The sequence below is a fragment of the Pectinophora gossypiella genome, chromosome 27 (genome assembly GCF_024362695.1).
Source record: "Pectinophora gossypiella chromosome 27, ilPecGoss1.1, whole genome shotgun sequence".
Lineage (NCBI taxonomy): Eukaryota > Metazoa > Arthropoda > Insecta > Lepidoptera > Gelechiidae > Pectinophora > Pectinophora gossypiella.
The window spans coordinates 3,601,698-3,626,964 of record NC_065430.1 but is presented as its reverse complement, the minus strand read 5'-3'; the positions used below and the strand labels follow the sequence as shown (position 1 = coordinate 3,626,964).

The 25,267-nt window shown below is 40.5% G+C and overlaps 1 protein-coding gene across 1 annotated transcript; it reads left to right on the top strand.

The window, feature by feature from the left end:
• On the top strand, window positions 1–24,793 carry LOC126378736 (uncharacterized). Its single transcript, XM_050027117.1, has 15 exons — window positions 1–223; window positions 1,926–2,019; window positions 3,229–3,326; window positions 4,567–4,630; window positions 5,394–5,509; window positions 6,728–6,818; window positions 13,224–13,260; window positions 14,055–14,235; window positions 15,596–15,762; window positions 18,071–18,291; window positions 20,661–20,839; window positions 21,446–21,732; window positions 22,813–23,013; window positions 24,273–24,388; window positions 24,712–24,793. The coding sequence occupies exons 1-15, from the start codon at window positions 10–12 to the stop codon at window positions 24,791–24,793; spliced, it is 2,148 nt and encodes a 715-aa protein (XP_049883074.1). The 5' UTR covers window positions 1–9.
• Window positions 24,794–25,267: the final 474 nt, after the last annotated feature.

Below are 25,267 nucleotides of genomic sequence, written 5' to 3'. Positions count from 1 at the left end.
CTTGCCAAAATGCGGCCCTCGCTTCCATTTATCAGGGGATCGGCTACGTTCTCGCTGAATTACGAATCGGATGCAGACAGGAGACGCGCGGTCAGTGCTAAAAGGTCGCGGTCGGTGGATTCGCTTCTCAGACATCAAAAGGGAATTCAATTGAAGGAGAAAAAGTCCTCGATAGACCACACATCGCGTGGGAGTGTCAAGGAAGGCACAGATAATGATAACGGTGAGTACTGGGTAACTGGGGGTAATAAAAGGTCATCATTTTTAATTTACTTTGCAAGGAAATTTTGTACTCTTAGTAAAATATTTACGTACAGTTGTAATGATTTTTATATACCTATGTTACAAATAGGAGTCATTAAATACATTAGTTTACTGTACTGAGGAGCTCGGTGGCGCAGCGGTAAACGCGCTCGGTCTGCGATTGTTGAAGTTAAGCAACATTTGCAAAGGCCGGTCATAGGATGGGTGACCACAAAAAGTTTTCATCTCGAGCTCCTCCGTGCTTCGGAAGGCACGTTAAGCCGTTGGTCCCGGCTATTAGCAGTAGTTAATAACCATCAATCCGCACTGGGCCCGCGTGATGGTTTAAGGCCCGATCTCCCTATCCATCCATAGGGAAGGCCCGTGCCCCAGCAGTGGGGACGTTAATGGGCTGATGATGATGATGATTATAACTTTAGTGCCGTAGTGAGGTATTGTGGATGATGTGATGAGGTAAATAACAGGAGTAGACTGAGATATGAGATTTGTATTTATATAAGTGACTGTCTACTACAATGGTTGGTTAACGACTCTGGCTAAAATATAATTTTATAACAACATATCATGCGCTGATTAATACTTAATACAAAATAGGGAATGGTGCAATGACCGGTTGAAATAAACATAATTATTGTGCAATATTACAAGTGGCACAATGATGATGAAATACATTAGTCAATAATTCTCTTTCAATTAAAATTTACATCCTTGAAATGTTGGAGATACCAATTGAATGGTAACACTTACGACATCAATGGGCTAGCAATGGCGGCTTGTCATATGATTGAGCATACTTGCCGGGTCTGCAAGAAATCCGCGCCGCGCGCGGCGCGAATTATAGAGCGCTTGGACCAATAAACGATTCGAATGCTATCTACGTAAATGGACGTCAAATGGCTATTGGGCGAAGCGCTCAATATAATTCGCGCCGCGCGCGACGCGGTTGTCATGCAGACCCGTCAAGTATGCTCAATCTTATGACAAGCCGCCATTGCTAGCCCATTGATGACGTAAGTGTTACCATTCAATTGGTATCTGTAATATTTCAAGGACGTAAATTTTATTATTGAACATTAAGAGAACTACTGACTAATGTATTTAATTACTTACTACTATTTGTCACATATATAAAAATCCCTCCGGTTGATTGAGAGGAGGCTTGTGCCCAGCAGTGGGACGTATATAGGCTATTTATGTTATGTATGTTATATAAAAATCATTACAACTGTACGTAAACCTTTTACTAAAAGTATAAAATTTCTTTGCAAAGTAAATTAAAAATGATGACCCTTTTTATTAAGTACACCCAGTTACCTACATCTTCCACCCATTATTATTCTGATCAAAATAAAGAGAAGCAATATAGGTAGCAACATCATTGTACCCTATACCTAGATGGTACTTATCTTTTCAAATATCGGTAGGTAACACTAGTATATTCCATAGTCTGCTTACCCCGGTATATAAAAAATAAGTAAAATTTGATATTATTATGCTATTATTATTTGAAGTGTGTCAGGATCGAAGCAAATGGAATTCTATAGTCTCTGCTTACCCCGGTGGGAAATAGGCGTGAGTTTATGTATGTATGTATGTTGATATTATGCGTTTGCGCCGACGGGTCCGTGTTCTTTTTTATTTTTTTTGATCGTATGTTTTAGAACACGAATCGACATCAACTGAGAACGAATCTACGACCGCAGTTTCGGAGTCGGAAATAACTTCTAAACTAGACCTCTCGCAAAAGGAAACTGTGTAAGTAATAGTGTTTAGATCTTACATAATATAAACAGCCTATATACGTTCCACTGCTGGGTACAGGCATGGCGATACCGACCTCGTCGGAGTGGTCGACGGTTTCGAAAATTTGTGCCCGGTTAATAGCAATAGGTTCGCCCCCTATGGCTATTAAACCATAGTATAAGCAATAATACTACGTATAGAACGGCAACTCTCCGCTCCCCACCAGCGGCTGAGCTAGGTTTACCTCACCCCTTCGGCCTTACTTTAGTGTTGAATCGTATGGCGTCAGACGTCACACACACAGATGCGCGTGTACGATAACGTCAATGTGTAGTGTCTGTGTAAAACGAGGTTGTTTGTATGAAGTGTCCTTGGTGTGCTTAAACGTAGTATGGGATGGATTGTATACAGGGTGTTAGTGACATCGTAACGAGAACTTTGAGGGTTGATTCAGACCATGATTCAATACAAATACACTTTTTTGCACCAAAATAAAAATAAATAATTACAAAAAGTCTTAACTAAGTACATGGCAAATGGCGGCCTTATGATTCCGAGTTCATATCAAGTGGAATTTTCCGTCACAAAAGTATGGAACTGAAAATATTAATAAAAAAAAACACTAAAATTTTCATGCTTTCTCCGACAGGAAATTCCACTTGATATTAACTCAGAATGATGAGATGAATCATCCCCTTCAGTATTCGTTACGATGTCACTAACACCCTGTATACTATGCACTTCTGCCTACCCTTCCGGGGATACCGGCGCAATCATCATCATCATCTCCCTAGCGTTATCCTGTCTCAACAGTGTCCGCTTACCTAACCTGAAGATTTGACAGGTCCGGTTTTTTACAGAAGCTACTGCTGACGCCAGAAGCTGTCTGACCTTCCAACCCGCGAAGGAAAACCAGCCTAATACAGGATAAGTCTCGTCCGAAAATGCATTTCTCGGGCATGTGGGTTTCCTCACGATGATTTTCTTCACTGCTGAGCACGTGATAACCATTACGATCCAAACATGACTTCGAAAATGAATTCGACAATCATTGGTTTAGGCCTGTGCTGGGTTGGGACCTGCGAGCTCAAAGTGCATTGGTTTTTGGGCCTGTGCTGGAATGGAACTAGCGACCTCAAGATGAGAGGCAAGCGTTCTACCAACTGGGCTGCCACAGCTTCCGATAATGGCCTAATGTTATGTTTATTTATTTTTGCGCAGGGTCTCGTTATGTCCCGTTGTGCGTATTCAGCGGTATCGCCAAGCCTTGGCCAGGAAATGGACCACCGAAGACCCTTCGCAATCATCCACTGACACTGGTTAGTTTTAAAACATACGGTCACGAGTGCTAATATGTAAACACTTTGAAACCATGTCACATTAACTATTTTGACAAATTAAACCGTAAGTCTCATTAAATGTCAAATGTGATAGTGCGACAGGGTTCTAAAGTGGGTACATGATATGGCTCATGACTGTACATACATAAACCCAAGCTTCTTCTTCTTCTGTGGGTTTTGAGGCAGAGTACCAACCTCATCACCCCTGGTGCCACGGTTACTATTGAGCCGCCAAAGGCCCCTGAAATGGCTCATGTAACGACTACTTACTCACATCAGTAAGTAGTAACCATTACCAACGGCTTAAAGTGCCTTCCGAGGCACGGATCGTCTTACTTTCGGACAATCTGGTGATCAGCCTGTAATGTCCTAACCAAACTAGGGACCATAAAGTGATTTTTGTGATCTTCTTCTTCTTCTATCGTGTGGGTTGTGAGGTGAATTACCAACCTCATCAACCCTGGTGTCAGGGTTACTATTGAGCCGCCAAAGGCCCCTGACATGACTCATGTAACGACTACGTACTTACATCAGTAAGTAGTAACCGGGACCAACGGCTTAACGTGCCTTCCGAAGCACGGATTTTTGTGATATGTCCCCACCGGGAATCGAACTCGGGACCTCCGGATAGTGAGCCCAGCGCTCAACCACTGGACCACGGAGGTAACCCAAGCTTATTCCCACCGGGGTAAGCAGAGACTATGAAATTTCCACTTGATATCAACTCAGAATCATGGTCTGAATCATCCCCCTCAGTATTTGTTACGATGTCACTAACACCCTATCTACTTGTATGACTACTTGTATGTACTTGTACAGGGTGTAAGCGACAACGTAACAAATACTGAGGGGGATGATTCAGCTCATTATTCTGAGTTAATATCTAGTGGAAATTTCCATCGCAAAAATAAAGAATTGAAAAAAAAAAATTGCGACGGAAAATTCCACTTGATATCAACTCAGAATCATGGCCTGAATCATCCCCCTCAGTATTCGTTACGATGCCACTAACACCCTGTATTATGTAGTTAGGCTAAGTACACGTTATAGTAAGTGTTATAGGAACGTTATAGGAACTTCGATTTTGCTAGCCACATTAGAGCCTATCATAACATCGACCTGGAATAGACATTTAAGAGTCGCCTTCGCCGGACACGGCTTGGATGGATGATGATGATGATAGTAAGTGAGTAATTTAATTTGTTTTTTGTTTTTCCAGATGAGAACTTAAAAACAGAAGAGCTTAATAAGAAGACCATCTCTTACGATCCCTGCTCAAATGTGTAAGTATATTCTAGTGTTTAAGGGTGTAACGGCCTCCGTGATTCAGTGGTTGAGCTTTGGGCTCACGATCCGGAGGTCCCGGGTTCGAATCCCGGTGGGGACATATCACAAAATCACGTTGTGATCCCTAGTTTGGTTAGGATATTACAGGTTGATCACCTGATTGTCCAAAAAGTAAGATGATCCGTGCTTCAGAAGGCACGTTAAGCCGTTGGTCCCGGTTAACGACTACATAAGTAAGTAGTTACTTATGTAGTCGTTACATGAGCCATTTGACGGGCCTTTGGCGGCTCAATAATAACCCTGACACCAAGGTTGATGGGGTTGGTAATCCACCTTACAACCCACACGATAGAAGAAGATGAAATTAGAAGGTTTAACGAAGGCAACATTGTACAGAGCAATCTATATTTATTTTGGGGAAGGTAATCCTGCAGGACGGAAGGGGCGCATCACAGGGACTAACCTGGAACCTGACAGAGGGCAGCAGTAACTGTCAGTACTATTTAGAGGCGGAGGACAGGAGTCCTAGTACGGCTTTGAAATAGACTACTCTGGGCGGCATCCCACTCGCGTCAGACTGAGTACTTGCGGAAGGCAAGAGGGAAACCACTGTCCTATTTTCCCTCAAAAAGTAGCATGGAGAATGCTACACCGATAAGAGCGTGGCTCTTGAATTAGTGATGTAGATCCCTGGGAAGTCACTAATTTTGTTTGTCCTAGTTAAAGGCCCTATTCTATGCTGCTCATTTGATTTTACAGCTTTCGTGTTCGTTCGAAATCTTGGGCTGGAGAGTGTCAGTCGGAGGGGCATCCTCTGCGTTCTGGTCGAAGTGAGAACCAAGGTGTATTGCTGTTCTATATGGGCAAGACTCAAGGTTTGATTATTTTTGACGTTGTCGAGCCTGTAGGTTTAAGGGCCTGGGGGGTAAAAATGGCCACATCGAAGCAATTCATCTATAATAGCAATCAAAAAACATCACCATCACTTGATATTAACTCAGAATAATCAGCTGAATCATCCCTCTCAGTATTCGTTACGATGTCACTTACACCCCGTAAGTACATCGTATACGGTAGCCATACAAGTAGGTATGTGTGTTAGTGACACCGTAACGAATACTGAAGGGCATGATTCAAACCATGATTCTGAGTCGATATCAAGTGGAATTTCCGGTTGGAAAAGTCATGAAAATTTTAGTGTTTAAATTATTTTCCGTTCCATACTTTTGTCACGGAAAATTCTACTTGATGTCAACTCAGAATCATGGCCTGAATCAACCCTCAAAGTTTTCGTTACGATGTCACTAACACCCTGTATTTTAGCGTTGTCGAACTGTCGATCAGACACTTCATACAAAACACTTTGTTTTATACAAACACGACACATTGACGTTATCGTACACGCGCATCTGTGTGTGTGACGTCTGACGCCATACGATTGAAGACTAAAGATAGACCGAGGGGGTGAGGTAAACCTAGCTCAGACGCTGGTGGGGAGCGGAGAGTTGCTGTTCGATACGTAGTTTGCTAATTCTATGCTAATACTAGCACGTATTAATAAACGAATCTCAGCTGAGCCTGCCCTCAAGATCATGCTCAAGTCCCTGTTTTTATATAAGAACTGTCACATTGACATGATCTTGAGGGCAGTCTCGAAGATGAGATTAGTTTATTAATACCACCCTTAGTAGTACTACTTAGGTCATCATCATCAGCCCATTAACGTCCCCACTGCTGGGGCACGGGCTTTCCCTATGGATGGATAGGGAGATCGGGCCTTAAACCTGAGGAACTCGGTGGCGCAGCGGTAAACGCGCTCGGTCTGCGATTGTTGAAGTTAAGCAACTTTCGCAAAGGCCACTCATAGGATGGGTGACCACAAAAAAAAAGTTTTCATCTCGAGCTCCTCCGTGCTTCGGAAGGTACGTTAAGCCGTTGGTCCCGGCTGCATTAGCAGTCGTTAATAACCAACAATCCGCACTGGGCCCGCGTGATGGTTTAAGGCCCGACTACTTTGGTACTTACTTATATCGAATTTGCTTTGACAGATTATTATTATTTTAATTTCGTAACACTTATTTTTTTTTATGCAGATCAGCCAGCTGCTGGTGACTATGGCAAGTCAGAGTTACACTCCTGCATCTGTACCCCCTCGCAGCCCCCCAGCCCTATGTGCTCCACTTTGTAAGTTGAAATAAAAAAAAGGTTAAATGTAAATATACAACAACAACTATAGAATAGGGAATAATTGAAAGTCAAACGAACTTGTAAGTGAAGTTCGATGACAATTATGTGAGCAGCTTCATTCGACGCGATTTATTGTTAACATAGTGTAGTTATGCCCCCACGCATCAGCCTTGCACGGATTTTTAGAGATATAGTAGGATTTAAAAAACGATATATGGCAACACTGAGTACTGGTTTTTCCTGTCGTTCGCACATTTTCTTCATTTTGTTTAAAGTAATTTATTTCACATTTATTTACAAACTAGGGTGGGTTTTTCTTCATTTCTTTTAAGTTTGTTAACTAAGTGTGTACATATACTTAATGCTTCCTTTGCTTTAGGGAGGGTGTGTATAAATCGCGTCGAATGAAGCTGCTCACATAATTGTCATCGAACTTCACTTACAAGTTCGTTTGACTTTCAATTATGTTTCGCAGCTTCATTCTTTGCGATTTATTGTTAACATAGTGTAGATGTTCAGAGAAAAATGTGAAATAATCACTCTTCAATACTGGAAAGGTGATAAAATTACTCAAAAAGAAAGGAACTAAGGTAAGTGTTGTTTCATAACTTTTATTTAATAACAAAAATAATTTAACGTTTGACATGCATAATCGTAGTAGATAGTTCTAATTAATGTTTGTTATTGTTACAGGTGCTCTGAAGACAGAATGGAATTTGCGAACTGGTTAGGATCTGGAACAATAGTTCTATCATAAAATTTTGCGAACACTGAAGATGAATTAGACCAACCAGCGGTGCTCCTGATCAAGTCTATGCTTACACCAAGTTTATTAGCAGAAGATGTGGCTGCGTGCCGTGTACTGTGAGCATTAAATACTGAAGTATCTATACCGCTACTACTAAGAACATCTTTAATCCAACGACTGAGTGTTTGTGGTGATAGTTTTGAATATGGTCGTCTAGAACTGATAAATAAATAACTGTGATTTTTACGGAGCGATTGTGTTTTATTTATGTATTCTTCCAAACAACGAGCTGGACAGATTTCTGGACGCGCAGGATAGTAAGGTAAACGTAAAATTGGTTGATAAGAATTAGGTTTCGATGTCTTTATAATATCTGGGATCCTTATAGTAATGTCATTAGGAGATTGTATTTTAATATTGCTCAATTGAATTAGGGAGAATGTCTGTACACGGTGCGCAGTCACTAATGCCAACAAAGTTAACGTCTTTTTTGAAATGGTTTCCAAGCTGAGATCTTCGTTAGGCCACTTTTGTGCTAAATAGTTAAGAACTACATTTGGGTCCCAGGTAACGGCATATCTAGGCTTTGTTGGTCGTAGTTTGAAAACCCCTTTCATAAAGCGTTTTATGCGTTCATCTTCAAGAATATTACCTAAAATTAAAGCCAGAGCTGATTTGCAAGAATTTAGAGTACCATACTTAGCACCTTGATCAAAATTGTGTGTTAAAAAATTTAAAATTTTAGGAACTGACGCTTTAGTGTAATCTAAATTGTTTGTATTACAATATAGTACCCATTGTTTAATACACCCATCGTATTGTTTATAAGTAGAGTTTGACAGTGAGGCTAACATTATTTCTGTGGATCTTATTGACACACCTTTCCTAAGTAAAGCTTGCCTGAAAGCTTCGCGGCAGCCAATCTGAGGGTCTTGTGCAGATTGTGGCTCGTTCTGAAAGGAGATGTTAACAAGTTTATATCTGGGTCAAAAATAATTGATTTAGTAACTATCAGTTTTTGAAATACTGGGTACCACGGTTGAGAAGGCCAGTATGGGACTACTACAATTACTTCAGTCTCGTCGCTGATAACTTTTTGTAACATTTTTGGAATTAGCGCAAATGGTGGGAATGCGTAAAACAACTTATTTTTCCATGGTATTGTAAATGCATCAATGGCGCAGGCCTCTGGATCATTTTTCCATGTCACATAAACTGGACATTTAGCATTGTTTCTGCTCGCGAACAAATCTACATCAGGAATTTGGAATTCTTTTATTATTTCATTAAAAGCATAATCGTTTAATTCCCATTCTATATCATTAAATTTTTTACGTGATAAAGAATCTGCTAATTGGTTATCTTTTGTATTGATGTAGGATGCAAAAATAGTTATTCTGCGATATTCGCACCATTGCCAAATTTCTCTAGAAATTTTATTTAGATGTCGGTACTGAATGCTGCCCATTCTATTTATGCAGGATATCGCTGTGACATTATCGATTCGCAGTAAGATATTACAGTTGCTAAGTTGCTTGGTAAAACATTTTAAACCGAAAAATGCAGCTTTCATTTCCAATTCATTGATATGCCTGAACTTTTCTACATCCTTCCAATATCCAAAGCATTCCCCTTTGTCACAATAAGCACCCCATCCTGTGGAGGAGGCGTCTGAAAATATTTCTAATTGATAAACTTTAGGATATAAGGAAGTAAAACCTTCATCTATGTGGTTTACCCACCATAACATATCATTTTTTAAATAATCTGGTAATTCTACTTTTTGCTCATAGCTGGGATTTTTAAGTAAACAAAAATATTTAAAGTGTTCGAAATCTTTTGTATACAGCCATGAATACTGAACAGCAGGGCAGACTGACACTAAAAGTCCTAATAATCTGGCGAATTCACGAAGTTTACATCTACGCGTATTTATAACAGAGGTCATAGTTTCCTTTATTTTAATTTTCTTTTCTTCAGGAAGTTTTAAAGCCATATTGCTAGAATCAAAAATAAAACCTAAAAACTTGCATTGTATTTTTGGTATAAGACAGCTTTTCTTGAAATTTAGTATAAAGCCTAAATTTTCTAATAATGTTTTAGTGTTATGAATGTTATTTGCACACTCTGTGTATGTTCGCCCTATACAAAAGATGTCGTCAAGGTAGATTACAGAGAGCATATTACGTGACCTTAAAAACTCCATTACAGGCTTTAACAATTTTGTGAATACGTATGGTGCTGTACATAAGCCGAATGGTAAGCAATTAAATTCATACAGTGTGTCATTGTATAGGAAGCGTAAGTACTTGCGATGAAATTTGTGGATAGGAACTAAAAAATATGCGTCCATTAAGTCTATCGATGCCATGTAACATTGTTTTGTAATCAATTTTGACGCGGTCCTATAATCTTCCATTTTAAAATGTACAGTTTTAATGAATTTATTCAAACACTTTAAATTCAGAATAAATCTCTGGTCACCATTCGGTTTAGGTACTAAAAATATGCTAGAAACGAATTCTCCATCTTCATGATGACATTTTGAAATTGCGCCAATGTTTAACAAAGTAGTGATTGATTTAGTAAAATCTCGTCCTTCTTGAATAGACTTAGGAAATGTACTAGGGCTATCATGACGGTATGGAGTCGTGGTAAACGGTAGTTTATACCCTTCTAACCAAGAAAGTATAGTTATGTCGGTTGTGATCTCTTGCCATTCATGTAAATAATATTGTAACCTGCCGGCGTAAGGTACCTGGTGAGAGGTTATCGCTGGTAAGTCCTGCGTGGCGGTGGGGAGCGGTCGGACGGCTTCCGGGTGCGGTTGGTGGCGGGGTGGCGCGGTGGGTGCTGGCGCTGCGTCATCGTCGTCTGACGAGCTGCTCTCGGAAGTTCGCCGGCTGGCTTGTGATTTGTCCTCCGTTGGTGCTGGTAGTTTAAACGGCCCTTTCGTAAGGTGAAATTATTTTTTGTAAATGTATTCTTTTGTTGTATACTTTTAAGGGCATCGCCAGATCGCTGAATGTTTTGAGCTATTTTTAATTTTTCTCCGACGTTATCACCGAATAAGAATTTTCCTCTCTTTGCGTCAATAAGAGTTTCTTTAAGGGCCGTATTTACGGAAGACACTACAAAATTTCTTCGTGTTGCCGTCTCCCTGTAATGGCTATCGCAAATAATACGACACGCATCGCTCAGAGGTTTCAAAAGTTTTTGTTTAGATGTTTCATTGGAAACTACCAATTGAGTCACGGTGGCCAAAGCAGAAAGCGCCGTTGCCAATTGCTTTTGTTTATTCATCAGGGATATATCACGTTTGATAAACACCTCTGATAGGGCTGCCTTTGCTTCAGGATTAAGTTCCGGAGGTAACAATAGGTCACAATTGCTTGGAACGCTGTGCTCCTTCATTATTTGGTCCTTTACTTCCTTCGACAAACCTTTGGCGAGTATTTCTTGCCAACGACTGGCTATGTCTTTATGGATAGGGGGTCCAAGCGAAGTAACATCCTTTGGCGCCTCGCCAAGTAATAGTAAAATCTCTTCATCTAACTCCATCTCTTCCGTACAATTTTCGATTGGCACGGTTGATGGACCTGGCTCTGCTGAAGGATCGCGTTGTGGTGAGGGCTGGCGGCGGCATGGCGAAGTATCACGGTGGATGGGAAACACCGGTGACCGGCTACGAGTGCGTGAGCACGTGGCGGCACGTGACCTAAGTCGTACTCCTGACGAATTATCGTCTTCATCTGCAACAAATGTAGTTGTCAGTAATTTTCAGGTGACGGTTATTGCCCGGTTATAGCAATACACATCGTTATATATTTTAATGACGGTCACTGCCCAATACAGCAGTACACATCAAAACCAACGTGAAGGGTACAACCCGAATTCAGTTGTCCACATCACTTTTAATTGCATTGATATCACTTTTCACAATTAGATAATATAGATTTACTTACAATTTTGTTCATCTTCCGAAGAATAAATTATTCGCCGTCTTTTGGGTTTTTCAGCTGGCTCCTTAGTCTTCTCTTTCCGCTTTCCCATGTTTAAAGATATATTATTATACTTTTTGTAAAAATAATTGCGAACTTTAGGAGTTGTGCGAAGGCTTCAACGTAGAAACACGGAATGAAGAAAATGTGCGAACGACAGGAAAAACCAGTACTCAGTGTTGCCATATATCGTTTTTTAAATCCTACTATATCTCTAAAAATCCGTGCAAGGCTGATGCGTGGGGGCATAACTACACTATGTTAACAATAAATCGCAAAGAATGAAGCTGCGAAACATAATACTACGTAAAGAACGGCAACTCTCCGCTCCCCACCAGCGGCTGAGCTAGGTTTACCTCACCCCCTCGGCCTTACTTTAGTCTTCAATCGTATGGCGTCAGACGTCACACACACAGATGCGCGTGTACGATAACGTCAATGTGTAGTGTCTGTGTGAAACGAGGTGTTTTGTTTCAAGTGTCCGGGGTTTGGTAGTAGGCATAGTATAATAAAACCAAGTATGCTAAATTCTATGAAAAGCCGCCATTGCTATCCGTCTGATGAGTGTTACATGAGTGTTACCATTAAATTGGTATCTCCAACATTCCAAGGACTGAAATGGTATTATTGAAAATTAAGCGAATTACTGACTTTTGTATTTAATTAATATTATTTGTCACATATATAAAAATCATTGGGCAGAGGGCAGGAGGGAAACCACTGCTCTATTTTTCCCTAAAAAAGTGGAGGATGCTACACCGACAAGAGCGTGGCTCTTAAATTAGTGATGATGATGATAAAAATCATTAAAACTGTACGTAAATCTTTTACTAAAAGTTCAAAATCTCCTTGCAAAGTAAATTAAAAACATTGGTCGTGGGTAATTTTTTTTTTACGAAATGGCAATGTGGGGTCGGATGACGTCAGCTGGGCTAACCTTGAAATGTTAGCTGTCACTTTTGAGCTTCTATTTTTGTTCCCTTAGGTCCATAAGGTCCAAATCCCAGAATGTCCATGTCCCAGAAAGACCATATCCCATAATCTTTATTGTACGGTCACGAGCATTAATATGTATAGGTACACTTTGGTACCATGTCACATACATTTTTTGACAAATTGAACTGTAAGTCTCACTAAATGTCAAATATGTTAGTGCGACAGAGTCCTAAAGTGGGTACATTATATTGCTCATGACTGTACCATGGTAGTAAGTAAGCTAGTGAGGTCAGCAGCGTTAGTAGATACTGGCCCCGATTCCTGCAGACACCGCCTAATTTTATTTTAACTTATATCCGTCATTTTCATATCCGTCGAAAAGGAAAGGGACGGATGATTTACAGCTCTTAATTTTAGGAAGAATGAGTAAATGAATGAATAACCCGGGCGAATCAAGAAGGTACGTCGCTGGTATGCAATCCGTTTGACGTGCTGTCTACTTAACTGTGTCGGGTTATTGACTGATGTAAAATTTTTTGACGGTTGGTTTAGATTTGTGCTTAAAATTGACGTGTGTTACATAAATTTTATGCTTGTCGATTACCCGTCCCTTTCCTTTTCGGCGGATAAGAAAATGACAGATATAACTTAAAATAAAATTAGATGGTATTTACAGGAATTAGCACCATTAAGACTTATTTAATGTTATTTTTTCAGAAATGAAGAAGAAGATGATGAAAATCGGATGATATATGTAAGTTTAGCGTTTTGACGTTAAGGCACTGTGGTCCTATGGTTGACTGGCTTGCTTCTCAAACGGGGAACGCCGGTTCTAACCCCGATAGATACTCTGACTTTCTCAATTGGCTACGTGTCAATTTTCGGATAAGTATTTAAAAAAATACAGAGGCTTATTTTAAAATTTTATAAATATTTTATTTTCTGGAAAAAGTTTAAGGAAAATTCCACTTGATATTAATTCAGAATAATGAGCTGAATCGTCCCTTTTAGGGGAGGAGCTCGGTGGCGCAGCGGTAAACGCGCTCGGTCTGCGATTGTTGAAGTTAAGCAACTTTCGCAAAGGCCGGTCATAGGATGGGTGACCACAAAAAAAAAGTTTTCATCCCGAGCTCCTCCGTGCTTCGGAAGGCACGTTAAGCCGTTGGTCCCGGCTGCGTTAGCAGTCGTTAATAACCATCAATCCGCACTGGGCCCGCGTGATGGTTTAAGGCCCGATCTCCCTATCCATCCATAGGGAAGGCCCGTGCCCCAGCAGTGGGGACGTTAATGGGCTGATGATGATGAATGAGCTGAATCATCCCTTTCAGTTACGATGTCACTCACATAGGTATGGGTGGTAGTGACACCCACCCAGCGTTTTTAGTCTCTGCTTACCCCGGTGGGAAATAGGCGTGAGTTTATGTATGTATGTAGAAGTTTGAAATAAGGAAAAACTTAACAACGCCATCTGTCGTGTGTTTGGAGAACGTCGATTGGAAAGTCCCTGATTGGGAATTCGTTGAGAGCTTCTCGTTGTTTGCGTTTCAGCTAAAACGTTTCATGGTTTGGTTGACGTTTGTGATCAAACTAATTCTGTTCACATCGCTGTGGGTCCTGTTGCTGTACTGGTTCCTGATGAGCGCCGGGTTTGTAAATGTGAACGAAGTTGATCCTCGGTCGGATCAGATAGAATGGAATACATACATCGAAAAGTACCAAGATTTTAAATGTAAGTGTGGGGGGTCCTTCGTAAAATATATATATGAGTCCTTTGTTTGGTAAGGACTTTTCAGGCTTGAATCACCTGATTGTCCGAAAAAGTAAGATGATTCCGTGCTTCGGAGGGCACGTTAAGCCGTTGGTCCCGGCTATTAGCCGTAAAAACACCTCCACCAACCCGCAGTGGAGCAGCGTGGTAGAGTATGCTCCATACCCCCTCCGGTTGATTGAGGGGAGGCCTGTGCCCGGCAGTGGGACGTATATAGGCAGTTTATGTATGTACTAGGTTCGAGATAAATTATGAAATTCTGATTACTAAATAAAGACACATCTAAAACTAACAAAAAACATTGTTTTTTTTATTTAGCTTATTTATGAATTTTAATTAAGAAAACCATAATATTAAGTCCGACATTTTATCACATTTTTCTATGACGTTACAGTGTGTTTTTTCATACGATTTCCATAGTAACTTTTCGTTTTGACGTTTAGTAGATACGATCCCGACGACCCGATTACTCTAGCCATAGAGGCAGCCAATCAGCTCGCGACACCAAACACTTCAGGACCCCGATACCGACCCCGCCGGCGTGGTCGACGATTTCCCTCATTCAGCGCTTATCGCTATCGACCCACTAGGGTTGATTAATTCTTTCAAATATTTTTTCAAGGCCAAGTAGTTAATGCCATCTGCGGCAAACCTACAATAAGTCACGTCAAAAAAAAAGACGTTTAGTAGAAAGTAACTGATTTGACTAGTTGGAAACTAGCCTAAGTATTTAAAGCACATAGTAACGGGTTCTTACCGCGTTTAAATGGGGATTTGAGACTCCCGATATTTCGACACTGTTGCAAGTGCCATGATCACGGGATGACTGATGAGTACGTAAGAGTAAGAACCCGGTACTATGTGCTTTAATTATGATAATGGTGCTAATTCCTGTAAATACCATCTAATTTTATTTTAAGTTATATCTGTCATTTTTTTATCCGCCGAAAAGGAAAAGGATGGGTAATCGACAAGCATAAAATTTATGGAACACACGTAAATTTTAAGGACAAATCTAAAACAACCGTCTAAAAATTTTACGTCAGTCAATAACCCGACACCACGTCAAACGGATTGCATACCAGCGACATACCTTTTTGATTCGCCCGGGTTATTTATTCATTTACTCATTCTTTCTAAAATTAAGAGCTGTGAATCATCCGTCCCTTTCCTTTTCGACGGATATGAAAATGACGGATATAACTTAAAATAAAATTAGGCGGTGTCTGCAGGAATCGGGGCCAATAACCGCGTAAACTTAAAACAATGTATAGCCTATTAGTGACTGAAAACTTCTCGTTTGACTGGTTTTTCTTTTTAGTTCTGCCCATAAACAACACTTACGACACTGTTGAGTTGGAAGTGCGGATGCAAGGTCCGTTTGGTGACTCCAATGTGTTTTTCAACTGCCAGTTTGAGAGGTTATATTATCATAAGGATAATTTCAATCGCACAGATGTCAAGAGAGACGACGCAGACGATGTCGAGGTAAGACCGTCATACATAAATTCAAATATATCTTTATTCAGTAGGTAACATAGTTACACTTTGAATCGTCAATATTTACATAACGAACGTCTCATCCGCCTAAAACTACTGCAGCTTAATTAAAACACATAATAACGGGTTCTTACCGCGTTTAAATGGGGATATGAGACTCCCGATATTGCAACAGTGTCGAAATATCGGGAGTCTCATATCCCCATTTAAACTTATGGAATATGAGACATGAGACTCCTATGGGATATGAGACTCCCGATATTTCGACAGTGTTGCAATATCGGGAGTCTCATATCCCCATTTAAACGCGGTAAGAACCCGTTATTATGTGTTTTAATTATGATAATAACCGCGTAAACTTAAAACTACTGCAGCTTCTCACAACCTGTATAGCCGGGGAAAAGAAGCTGCAAGAAAAACCTCCCTATAAATTCACGCCTATTTTCCACTGGGCTCAGCAGAGACTTTTATAGGTTACACTTCGTGAAGCCCAGGTACTTCACGAGTTACTACTTACTGATGTAAGTAGTCGTTATATGAGCCATGTCAGGGGCCTTTGGCGGTTCAATAGTAACTGACACCAGGGTTGATGAGGTTCAGGGCTGCCAGATGAAAAAAAGGCATGATCGTACGTCAACTACAAAAAAAACGTATTCCAAGGAAATTTTGAAATGAAAAGATAGTACAACTTAAAAGTTCAAAGTTTTTATGAAAAATGAGAATAATTCGTTAAGAATCAGAAAAATAATGCAATAAAACTGTTTATTAGACTTATACTAATTTTCTGAGGTTAATTTTCTTTTTTTTTATTCGGAAAACTGCGCTATTCGTCATCTATCGCCTGCATCACTTGCATGTCGTCGGGTTTTATTATTCTTGGAATCAGTATCATGAGTGGCAGTAACGCGGTACTTTTTAATGCAATTACTGGAAACAGCATTGGTAGTTTCAAGACAGTCCAGTTCCGATAGAATGGCGCCATCTAAATCGTATCTTTTTTAATTTCTTCTGCACTTGTGATTAAAAAAATGCCTGCAACGTTGAAAAAAATCAAAGCTGCCGGAGTAACACATTTGTTTTATAACGAAATGTTGCCAGGTACCGAAAAATCGTACATTTTCCGTACGATCGTAGTCTTGCGATCGTACATGAGTAGAAATGCCAAAAAATCGTACGAGTACGATTTAAATCGTACATCTGGCAGCCCTGATGAGGTTGGTACTCCACCTCACAACCCATACGATAGAAGAGAGAGGAGTTAATTCCACCCACTCCATTATATCTACGGACGATTAGACGTCATTTGTGTTGTGATATTCCTCCAATCCGCTCTAAAAGTTTTGCCTCTTCCTTTTTGATGGGAACAGCAAAGGACTGGAACTGTCTGCCGTCGCGTCGTCTGTTTTTCCAACTCGTTATATTATTTTTTAGATGTATAAGATAGATATGTCGTGGCCAGATCATAGAATTGATCATTTCATGATGTGCTCGATCATTTCATGAAATAGAATACCATTCGTTGGCCACATCATGATGTAGTTTGGCCAGATCAATGAACACAAAACGTTTAAAGATATGAGCAACTAAATGCATGATTACTTCATGATATGGCCAAACGTTGGCAATCATATCGTAAAATTAGTAACATTATCTACCGATAATGGTGCTGGTGTCGATTATACTTAAAATTTGATTGATATTATAATCGATGAATCAATGTAATTGTACAATTTTCCATATCGAATAGGTACATAATTTTGATCCTAAGAAATTCTTCGACTATTCGCATTTTTATTACATCACATAGCATGGACACCGCCTACATTAACGATATGGCCAAATGTTGATTGATATATCATTAAACGTTGACATTTCAACGATATGGTCAACTTAATACATTGTTTTAAGTTTACGCGGTTATTATCATAATTAAAACACATAATAACGGGTTCTTACCGCGTTTAAATGGACAGTGTCGAAATATCGGGAGTCTCATATCCCCATTTAAACGCGGTAAGAACCCGTTATTATGTGTTTTAATTATGGTCAACTTAAGTTGGCCATTTCATGAAATATGACCATTTCATGAAATGGTCGACCACATCATGAAATGATCAATTTTACGATGGCCACGACAGATATATAAAATATTGCTTTTTTAAGAAATAGGCAGTTTTTATCCTTAGAGAAGTGTGTCAGGATCGAAGCAAATGGAATTCTAGTCTCTGCTTAGTGAATAGGCGGTGATAAATAGACGTGAGTTTATGTATGTTTATCGTCATTGCTTTGTTTTTAGGTCGACCACAGAATATACGAGGACTCGTATTCCGCCGTTACTAGCACTACAACTAGAAGGACTATGTCGTACACGCACACGACCACATATTGGGGGACGAAGTATTATACTTATTCATTCAAGTTTTTTCTTGTATTTCCACGATTTTTAATCGTTTTATGTTACATTTCTGGTGATTGTCCCTACATACCAATCGTGGTTACAAGAACTATGTGGACAAAGTGAGTAAGTTTAAGATCAGATAGATAAGTTTAAGTCACGAGCATTAATATGTACAGTAGGGCCTCGTTAATCCGGAGAGGCAAAAACAAGACCCTTTTCGGATTATCGAGGCGTCCGGATTATAGTATGCCATATTTAATGTTAATAAAACACATGTTTAACCTTAGTTTCTTCAATCAATTTTTGAATTATGTATAGCATGAAGACAAAATGTACATGCACATGTTCAAAATTCACAATCATGTAAGGAAATCAATGCACATGTTCAAAATTACATACAACCATGTAAGGAAATCAGTAAGTTAAAATAAAATATTAGTTAAATCTTCTTGAAAAAGTCTGTAATACTCTTCTGTTTATAATTTTTGCACTTCATTTCGAAAGCCCGGTCTCTAAGTCGACGGAGAAACATAACTTCGTGGCTATCAAATTTGTTATCTTCGGCCCATTTTAAAGCAGTGTTTAAAGCTCCTACTGCCTCAGAATTACCAACTACCAACAAAAGACTAACGGTGCATTGGCTCACGACAGCCCGCACCTACACCCTCCCCCGCGAATCACATTGCCCGGCCGGATTACAACGATCACCGAACAAGCGGACGTCCGGATTACCGAGGCCCTACTGTATACACTTTGGTACCATGTCACATTAACTTTTTTGATAAATTGAACTGTAAGTCTCAATAAATGTCAAATATGTTAGTGCGACAGAGTCCTAAAGTGGGTACATGATATTGCTCATGACTGTACATGGTATGGTATTGAGGAGCTCGGTGGCGCAGCAGTAAACGCGCTAGGTCTGCGATTGTTGAAGTTGAGCAACTTTCGCAAAGGCCGGTCATAGGATGGGTCACCACAAAAAAAAGTTTTCATCTCGAGCTCATCCGTGCTTCGGAAGGCATGTTAAGCCATTGGTCCCGGCTGCATTAAAAGTCGTTAATAACCATCAATCCGCACTGGGCCCGCGTGGTGGTTTAAGGCCCGATCTCTTTCGAATGTTAGGTTGGTTTGGACACGTAGAGCGGATGAAGGATAATAGAATTGCAAAAGCGGTGTATAAAGCGAAAGTTGATGGTAGGGCTGGCAGAGGAAGACCGAGAAGGACTTACGATGACCAAATTGGAAATGTCCTTGGAAAAGGTTTAATACGATCTACTCTGAACAGGCGTGCGTGTATGAAGCGATTGATGAATGTGGAGGAAGCAAGAGAAGTGTGTCAGGATCGAAGCAAATGGAATTCTATAGTCTCTGCTTACCCCGGTGGGAAATAGGCGTGAGTTTATGTATGTATGTATGTCTACTTACAAAGTGGAGCATGCAGGGCTGGGGGGCTGCTGGGTACAGATGCAGGAGTGTAACTCTGACTTGCCATAGTCGCCAGCAGCTGGCTGATCTGCAAAAAAAAAACCGAAGGGGTGAGGTGAACCCAGTTCAGCCACTGGTGGGGAGCGGAGAGTTGCCCTTATTCTATAGTAGAGCCGCTGCCAAAGAATGCTGATGTCGTGGCCAAATCATAGAACACAAAACGTTTAACGATCATCATCATCATCACCAGCCCATTAACTTCCCCACTGCTGGGGCACGGGCCTTCCCTATGGATGGATAGGAAGATCGGGCCATAAACCATCACGCGGGCCCAGTGCGGATTGATGGTTATTAACGACTGCTAATGCAGCCGGGACCAACGGCTTAACGTGGTTTCCGAAGCACGGTCGAGCTCGAAATGAAAACTTTTTTTTGTGGTCACCCATCCTGTGACCGGCCTTTACGAAAGTTGCTTAACTTCAACAATCGCAGACCGAGCGCGTTTACCGCTGCGCCACCGAGCACCTAAATGCATGATTACTTCATGATATGGCCAAACGTTGGCAATCATATCGTAAAATTAGTAACATTATCTACCGGTAGTGGCGCTGGTGTCGATTATACTTAAAACTTGATTGATATTATAATCGATGAATCAATGTAATTGTACAATTTTCCATATCGAATAGTTACATAATTTTGATCCTAAGAAATTAATCGACTATTCGCATTTTTATTACACCACATAGAATGGACACCTCCTACATTAACGATATGGTCAAACGTTGATTGAAATACCATTAAACGTTGACGTTTCAACGATATGGTCAACTTAAGTTGGCTATAACAGATCATGAAATGATCAATTCTACGATCTGGGCTGCTGGGTACAGACGCAGGAGTGTAATTCTGACTTGCCATAGTCGCCAGCAGCTGGCTGAGCTGCTAAAAAAATAACCGAGGGGGTGAGGTAAACCCAGTTCAGCCACTGGTGGGGAGCGGAGAGTTGCCTATTCTATAGTAGAGCCGCTGCCATAGAATGCTGATACATCATCATTTTCAGGAGCACTAGAACAAGGACCTCGTCGATGACCTGGTGGACTTTCACGACCATAACAGCCAGGCTGACCCGGTACAACCTGTCCCGGCACCCCATGACTTCGTTCACGGTACAGGAGCCATACAACTTCGTGCCCTGGGGCAACGTGCGGATGTATGGATACACCTTCAGCAGCTTCAGAGGTTCGTACCATTTTTTTTCAAGTATACAAGGTGTTAGTGACATCGTAACGAATACTGAGGGGGATGATTCAGACCATGATTCTGAGTTGATATCAAGTGGAATTTTCCGTTCCGAAATTTTTTGTGTTTTTTAACACAGGATTTTTCAGGCTTGAATCACCTGATTGTCCGGAAAAGTAAGATGATTCCGTGCCCTCGCACGTTATGCTGTTGGTCCCGGCTATTGGCCGTAAAAACACCAACCCGCATTGGAGCAGCATGGTGGAGTATGCTCCATACCTCCTCCGGTTGATTGAGGACAGTCTCACAAAGTGATTTCGACAATGTCCCCATCGGGAATCGAACCCGGATCTCCAGATTGTGAGCCTAACGCTCTAACCACTAGACCACGGAGGCTGTTACAAACATTGTAATATTGTGACAAAAATATTGTTCTCACTCCGACCATGCGCATACAAAAGTAAGTGCGCAATGCAAACAAAAATGTCAAATAGCAATATTGCTTTCTTAGATGAATTGCTTCGAATACAAATATACTTAATTGCACACAGCATACAAAACAATTTTTTTTTTTATTTATTTTATATATATATTTTTTTTTTGTAGCTGTGGATGGGAGGTATCACGGCCATAGACATTACGCCAACACCACGGCGGATTCGAACGTAACTGTCACTTATGGAATGCTTTACGCGTTGAACATGACAACGGTGAAGGACTTCATCAACAACACGGCGCTGGACGCGGTCGCCTTCGCCATAGAGATAACCAAGGGCAGAGGGCGCACCTCCACTTCGACGACGCCGGAGCCACCTAACGTGATCTCGCCGGCAGATGGCGTCAAATACAGCCTAATTGTTATCGGCTTGATACTAGCTTTGTTGTTTTTGCAGGTGAGTTTTGTTTTTCATAAACATTTTCTTCTTAAAACACATAATAACGGGTGGTGTTACGCCACATGGCTCATCTGATAACTTGCCCCGCGTGCCCTGATACCTGCACGCGAGAGGGGCTGATGAGTGCCACCGAGGATGCTGTTCGAGTGGCGGAATACTGGGCTGAAGAAATCTGAATGCCGTCGAAACGACAAGAAGAACGGGTTCTTACCGCGTTTGAAATAGGAATATGAGACTCCCGATATTTCGACACAGTTGCATGTGCCATGGTCACGGGATGACTGGTCATCGGGAGTCTTCCCTATTTCAATCGCGGTAAGAACCCGTTATTATGTGTTTTAATTATGATAATAACAGAGTAAACTTAAAACAATTGATTTCTTCTATCGTGTGGATTGTGAGGTGGATTGCCAACCTCATCAACCCTGGGTCAGGGTTATTATCCATCCTTCTTTTTTCGCTTTGAGCTTCTATTTTTGCAAGTTTTAAGTAAGTAAGGTAAATATTGGTACAATAAAAACCCCACAAAACCAATTCCTCGGTTTGTATGTGGGAGTGGAGTTCGCTTAATGTTATTATGTTTTAAGATACTTAGTTAACTTACAGCTAAGAGATCTTTTGCATGAGATGTTTAAATAGAGATTTACTTTTACCACGCGCTAACCCGTGTTGCCAGTTCTCCGTGATTCTGAGGTGATATCAAGTGGAATTATCATGTTTGTCCACATTGTTTTAAGTTTACGCGGTTATTATCATAATTAAAACACATAATAACGGGTTCTTACCGCGTTTAATGGGGATATGAGACTCCCGATATTTCGACACTGTTGCAATTGCAAGTGCCATGATCACGGGATGACTGATGAGATTGGAGTGGAGTAGGTAGATCCGTAATTTTTCTACGGGCAGACATATCTGTCTACCCTCTTTCTTTGCCGCTTGTTTATGTTTTTGGTATCGGAATGTTCGGAACCATCTGAACTCGCACCAAACTCACTACGACAAACCGCACTCACTGTGTCCTCACAAACGCGGTAAGAACCCGTTATTATGTGTTTTAATTATGTTTGTCCACAGACGAGTCGCGTGCTAGCCCTGTTTATAATGGCAGTGGCGTGCATGTCCATAATGGCCTATCTGAAGATCAAACCTGGTGCAGATACAATCGCGACTTGGCTGAACCTGGACTACATATTGGAGCTGTTATATGTAATGACCCTGGTCGCAGCGACGACGGAGACTGGACTGTATGACTTCCTAGCTGTCATCATTTATAATGTAAGTACAGTCTTCTTAACATAACATAACAAATACTTTATTGCACAAACGGAAAAAACAAAATACAAAATAAGAGAGAAATAGAATGAGTACAATAGGCGGCCTTATTGCTAAGTACAGTAGCAATCTCTTCCAGACAACCTTTAAGTATAGGAGATATTGAATATTATGTAATATAGCGGGATAGTGCAGCACGGGAATACTTGTGCGTATAAAATAAATACACTTTCGACTACATAAACTACATAATAATATTACACATAATTATATTTTTTATAATAAATAAATATCACTACTTAAACTACTACATATACTATGGAAGAAAAGGAGTAGATAGATTATGATGATGAAGAGGAAATAGAAGTAAGGAAATGCGCCTTCTTCTTCTTCTATCGTGTGGGTTGTGAGGTGGATTACCAACCTCATCAACCCTGGTGTCAGGGTTATTGTTGAACCGCCAAAGGCCCATGACATGGCTCATGTGACGACTGATATAAATAAAATTCATTAATTATATAACTATGAATGTCAGACTAGGCTGCATGATAGTGATGTCATTGCATACATTATAGTTTAAAATAATAACTAAAATTTATCTATGCACACTGATCTTTTGTCGTTGCTCCTTCCTTCCTTCCGTGGCCGCCATGTAGAACATAAGTTTACCGTATACACTAATATTTTAAATCGTATTTTTATCTAAACAAACATGTGGAAATTGTGACTTCTGATTTTGGATTATGATAATACAAGAAGAGAAGATGACGTGAATTGTTTTATTTCCATCTTCTGCACGCTCGCCCGTTCCCAAGATTCCACTGTGCACATTACACACATCATCTGCTTGAACAACGACTACTTACTTACATCAGTAAGTAGTATCCGGGACCTACGGCTTAACGTGCCTTCTGAAGCACGGATCATCTTACTCAATACTTAGGGACTAGTAGCTGTAAAACTTCTACCACAGATTCCGATATGGTAGTACTCGTAGTTTTACAGCTAGTTACATAATACGTAATTTAATTAATGACGTTCAAAAAGCGCTGACTATGTAAGCCAATTTTGAAAAATAAATATTTTTACATACATACATAAACTCACGCCTATATTCCCACCGGGGTAAGCAGAGACTATAGAATTCACTTCTCTTGCTTCCTCCACATCATCAATCGCTTCATACACGCACGCCGGGTAAATATTTTTTATTTATTTTTTTGAATTTTGCACAAAGACAAAAATAATAAGTTATGTTTCAGATATGCGCAAGATCAATATTTGGCATCACGTTTGTAATGTGCGCACTGTCATTCGTGTTAGCTGCGTTCATGGATTGTGTGGCGGCCATATTATTCCTGACGCCGCTAGCGATAAGGTACTACTATTGGACTATTTTTCCTTCTTACACCTCACACCGGACACTTCATACAAAACACCTCGTTTTACACAGACACTACACATTGCGTTATCGTACACGCGCATCTGTGTGTATGACGTCTGACGCCATACGACTGAAGACGTAAAGTAAGGCCGAGGGGGTGAGGTAAACTAGCTCAGCCGCTGGTGGGGAGCGGAGAGTTGCCGTTCTATACGTAGTAGGTATTTCAGTTATTCGACTACCTACAGAAAAATCACGATTTAAAAATTATGTTTAGGAAATAGACGGGGTCGTATGCCGTGGTAAGCTAACTGTTACAGCGTGATGACGGGCGCCCTAGCAAATAAAGTAGCTATCTCGCCAAATAACTCGGCCGAGCGCTCGGCCGTGCACTCGTCGTAATATTTATACACTCCCGAGTACTCGGCCGAGCGCACTGTCTCCGTCCAATCGGTAGGTGTGATCAAGGCATTAGGACAGATTGGCGTAGGTACGATATTAATTATTTAAGAAAATCTACCCACGAATACAAAAAATCATCTATTTTTCACACACCCCTGACACTTCATACAAACAACCTTGTTTCACACAGACACTACACATTGACAATTTCGTACACGCGCATCTGTCTGTGTGACGTCTGAGGGCTGCCAACTACAATATTTAATTTAACCGGCATGCACTTAGGTACTAATACTTACCTAAAAGGGTTTAATGATGACCAGCCAATATCACAACACCAAATGTTTCGAAGTCTGAACGGGTTTTATAAGTTCACAATATAAATAGGCACTAAACACTAACGAATCAACACTTAGCCTATTGCTAATTATAAGTATTATCATAATATTTTGATAAACCATCACTATGAAAATT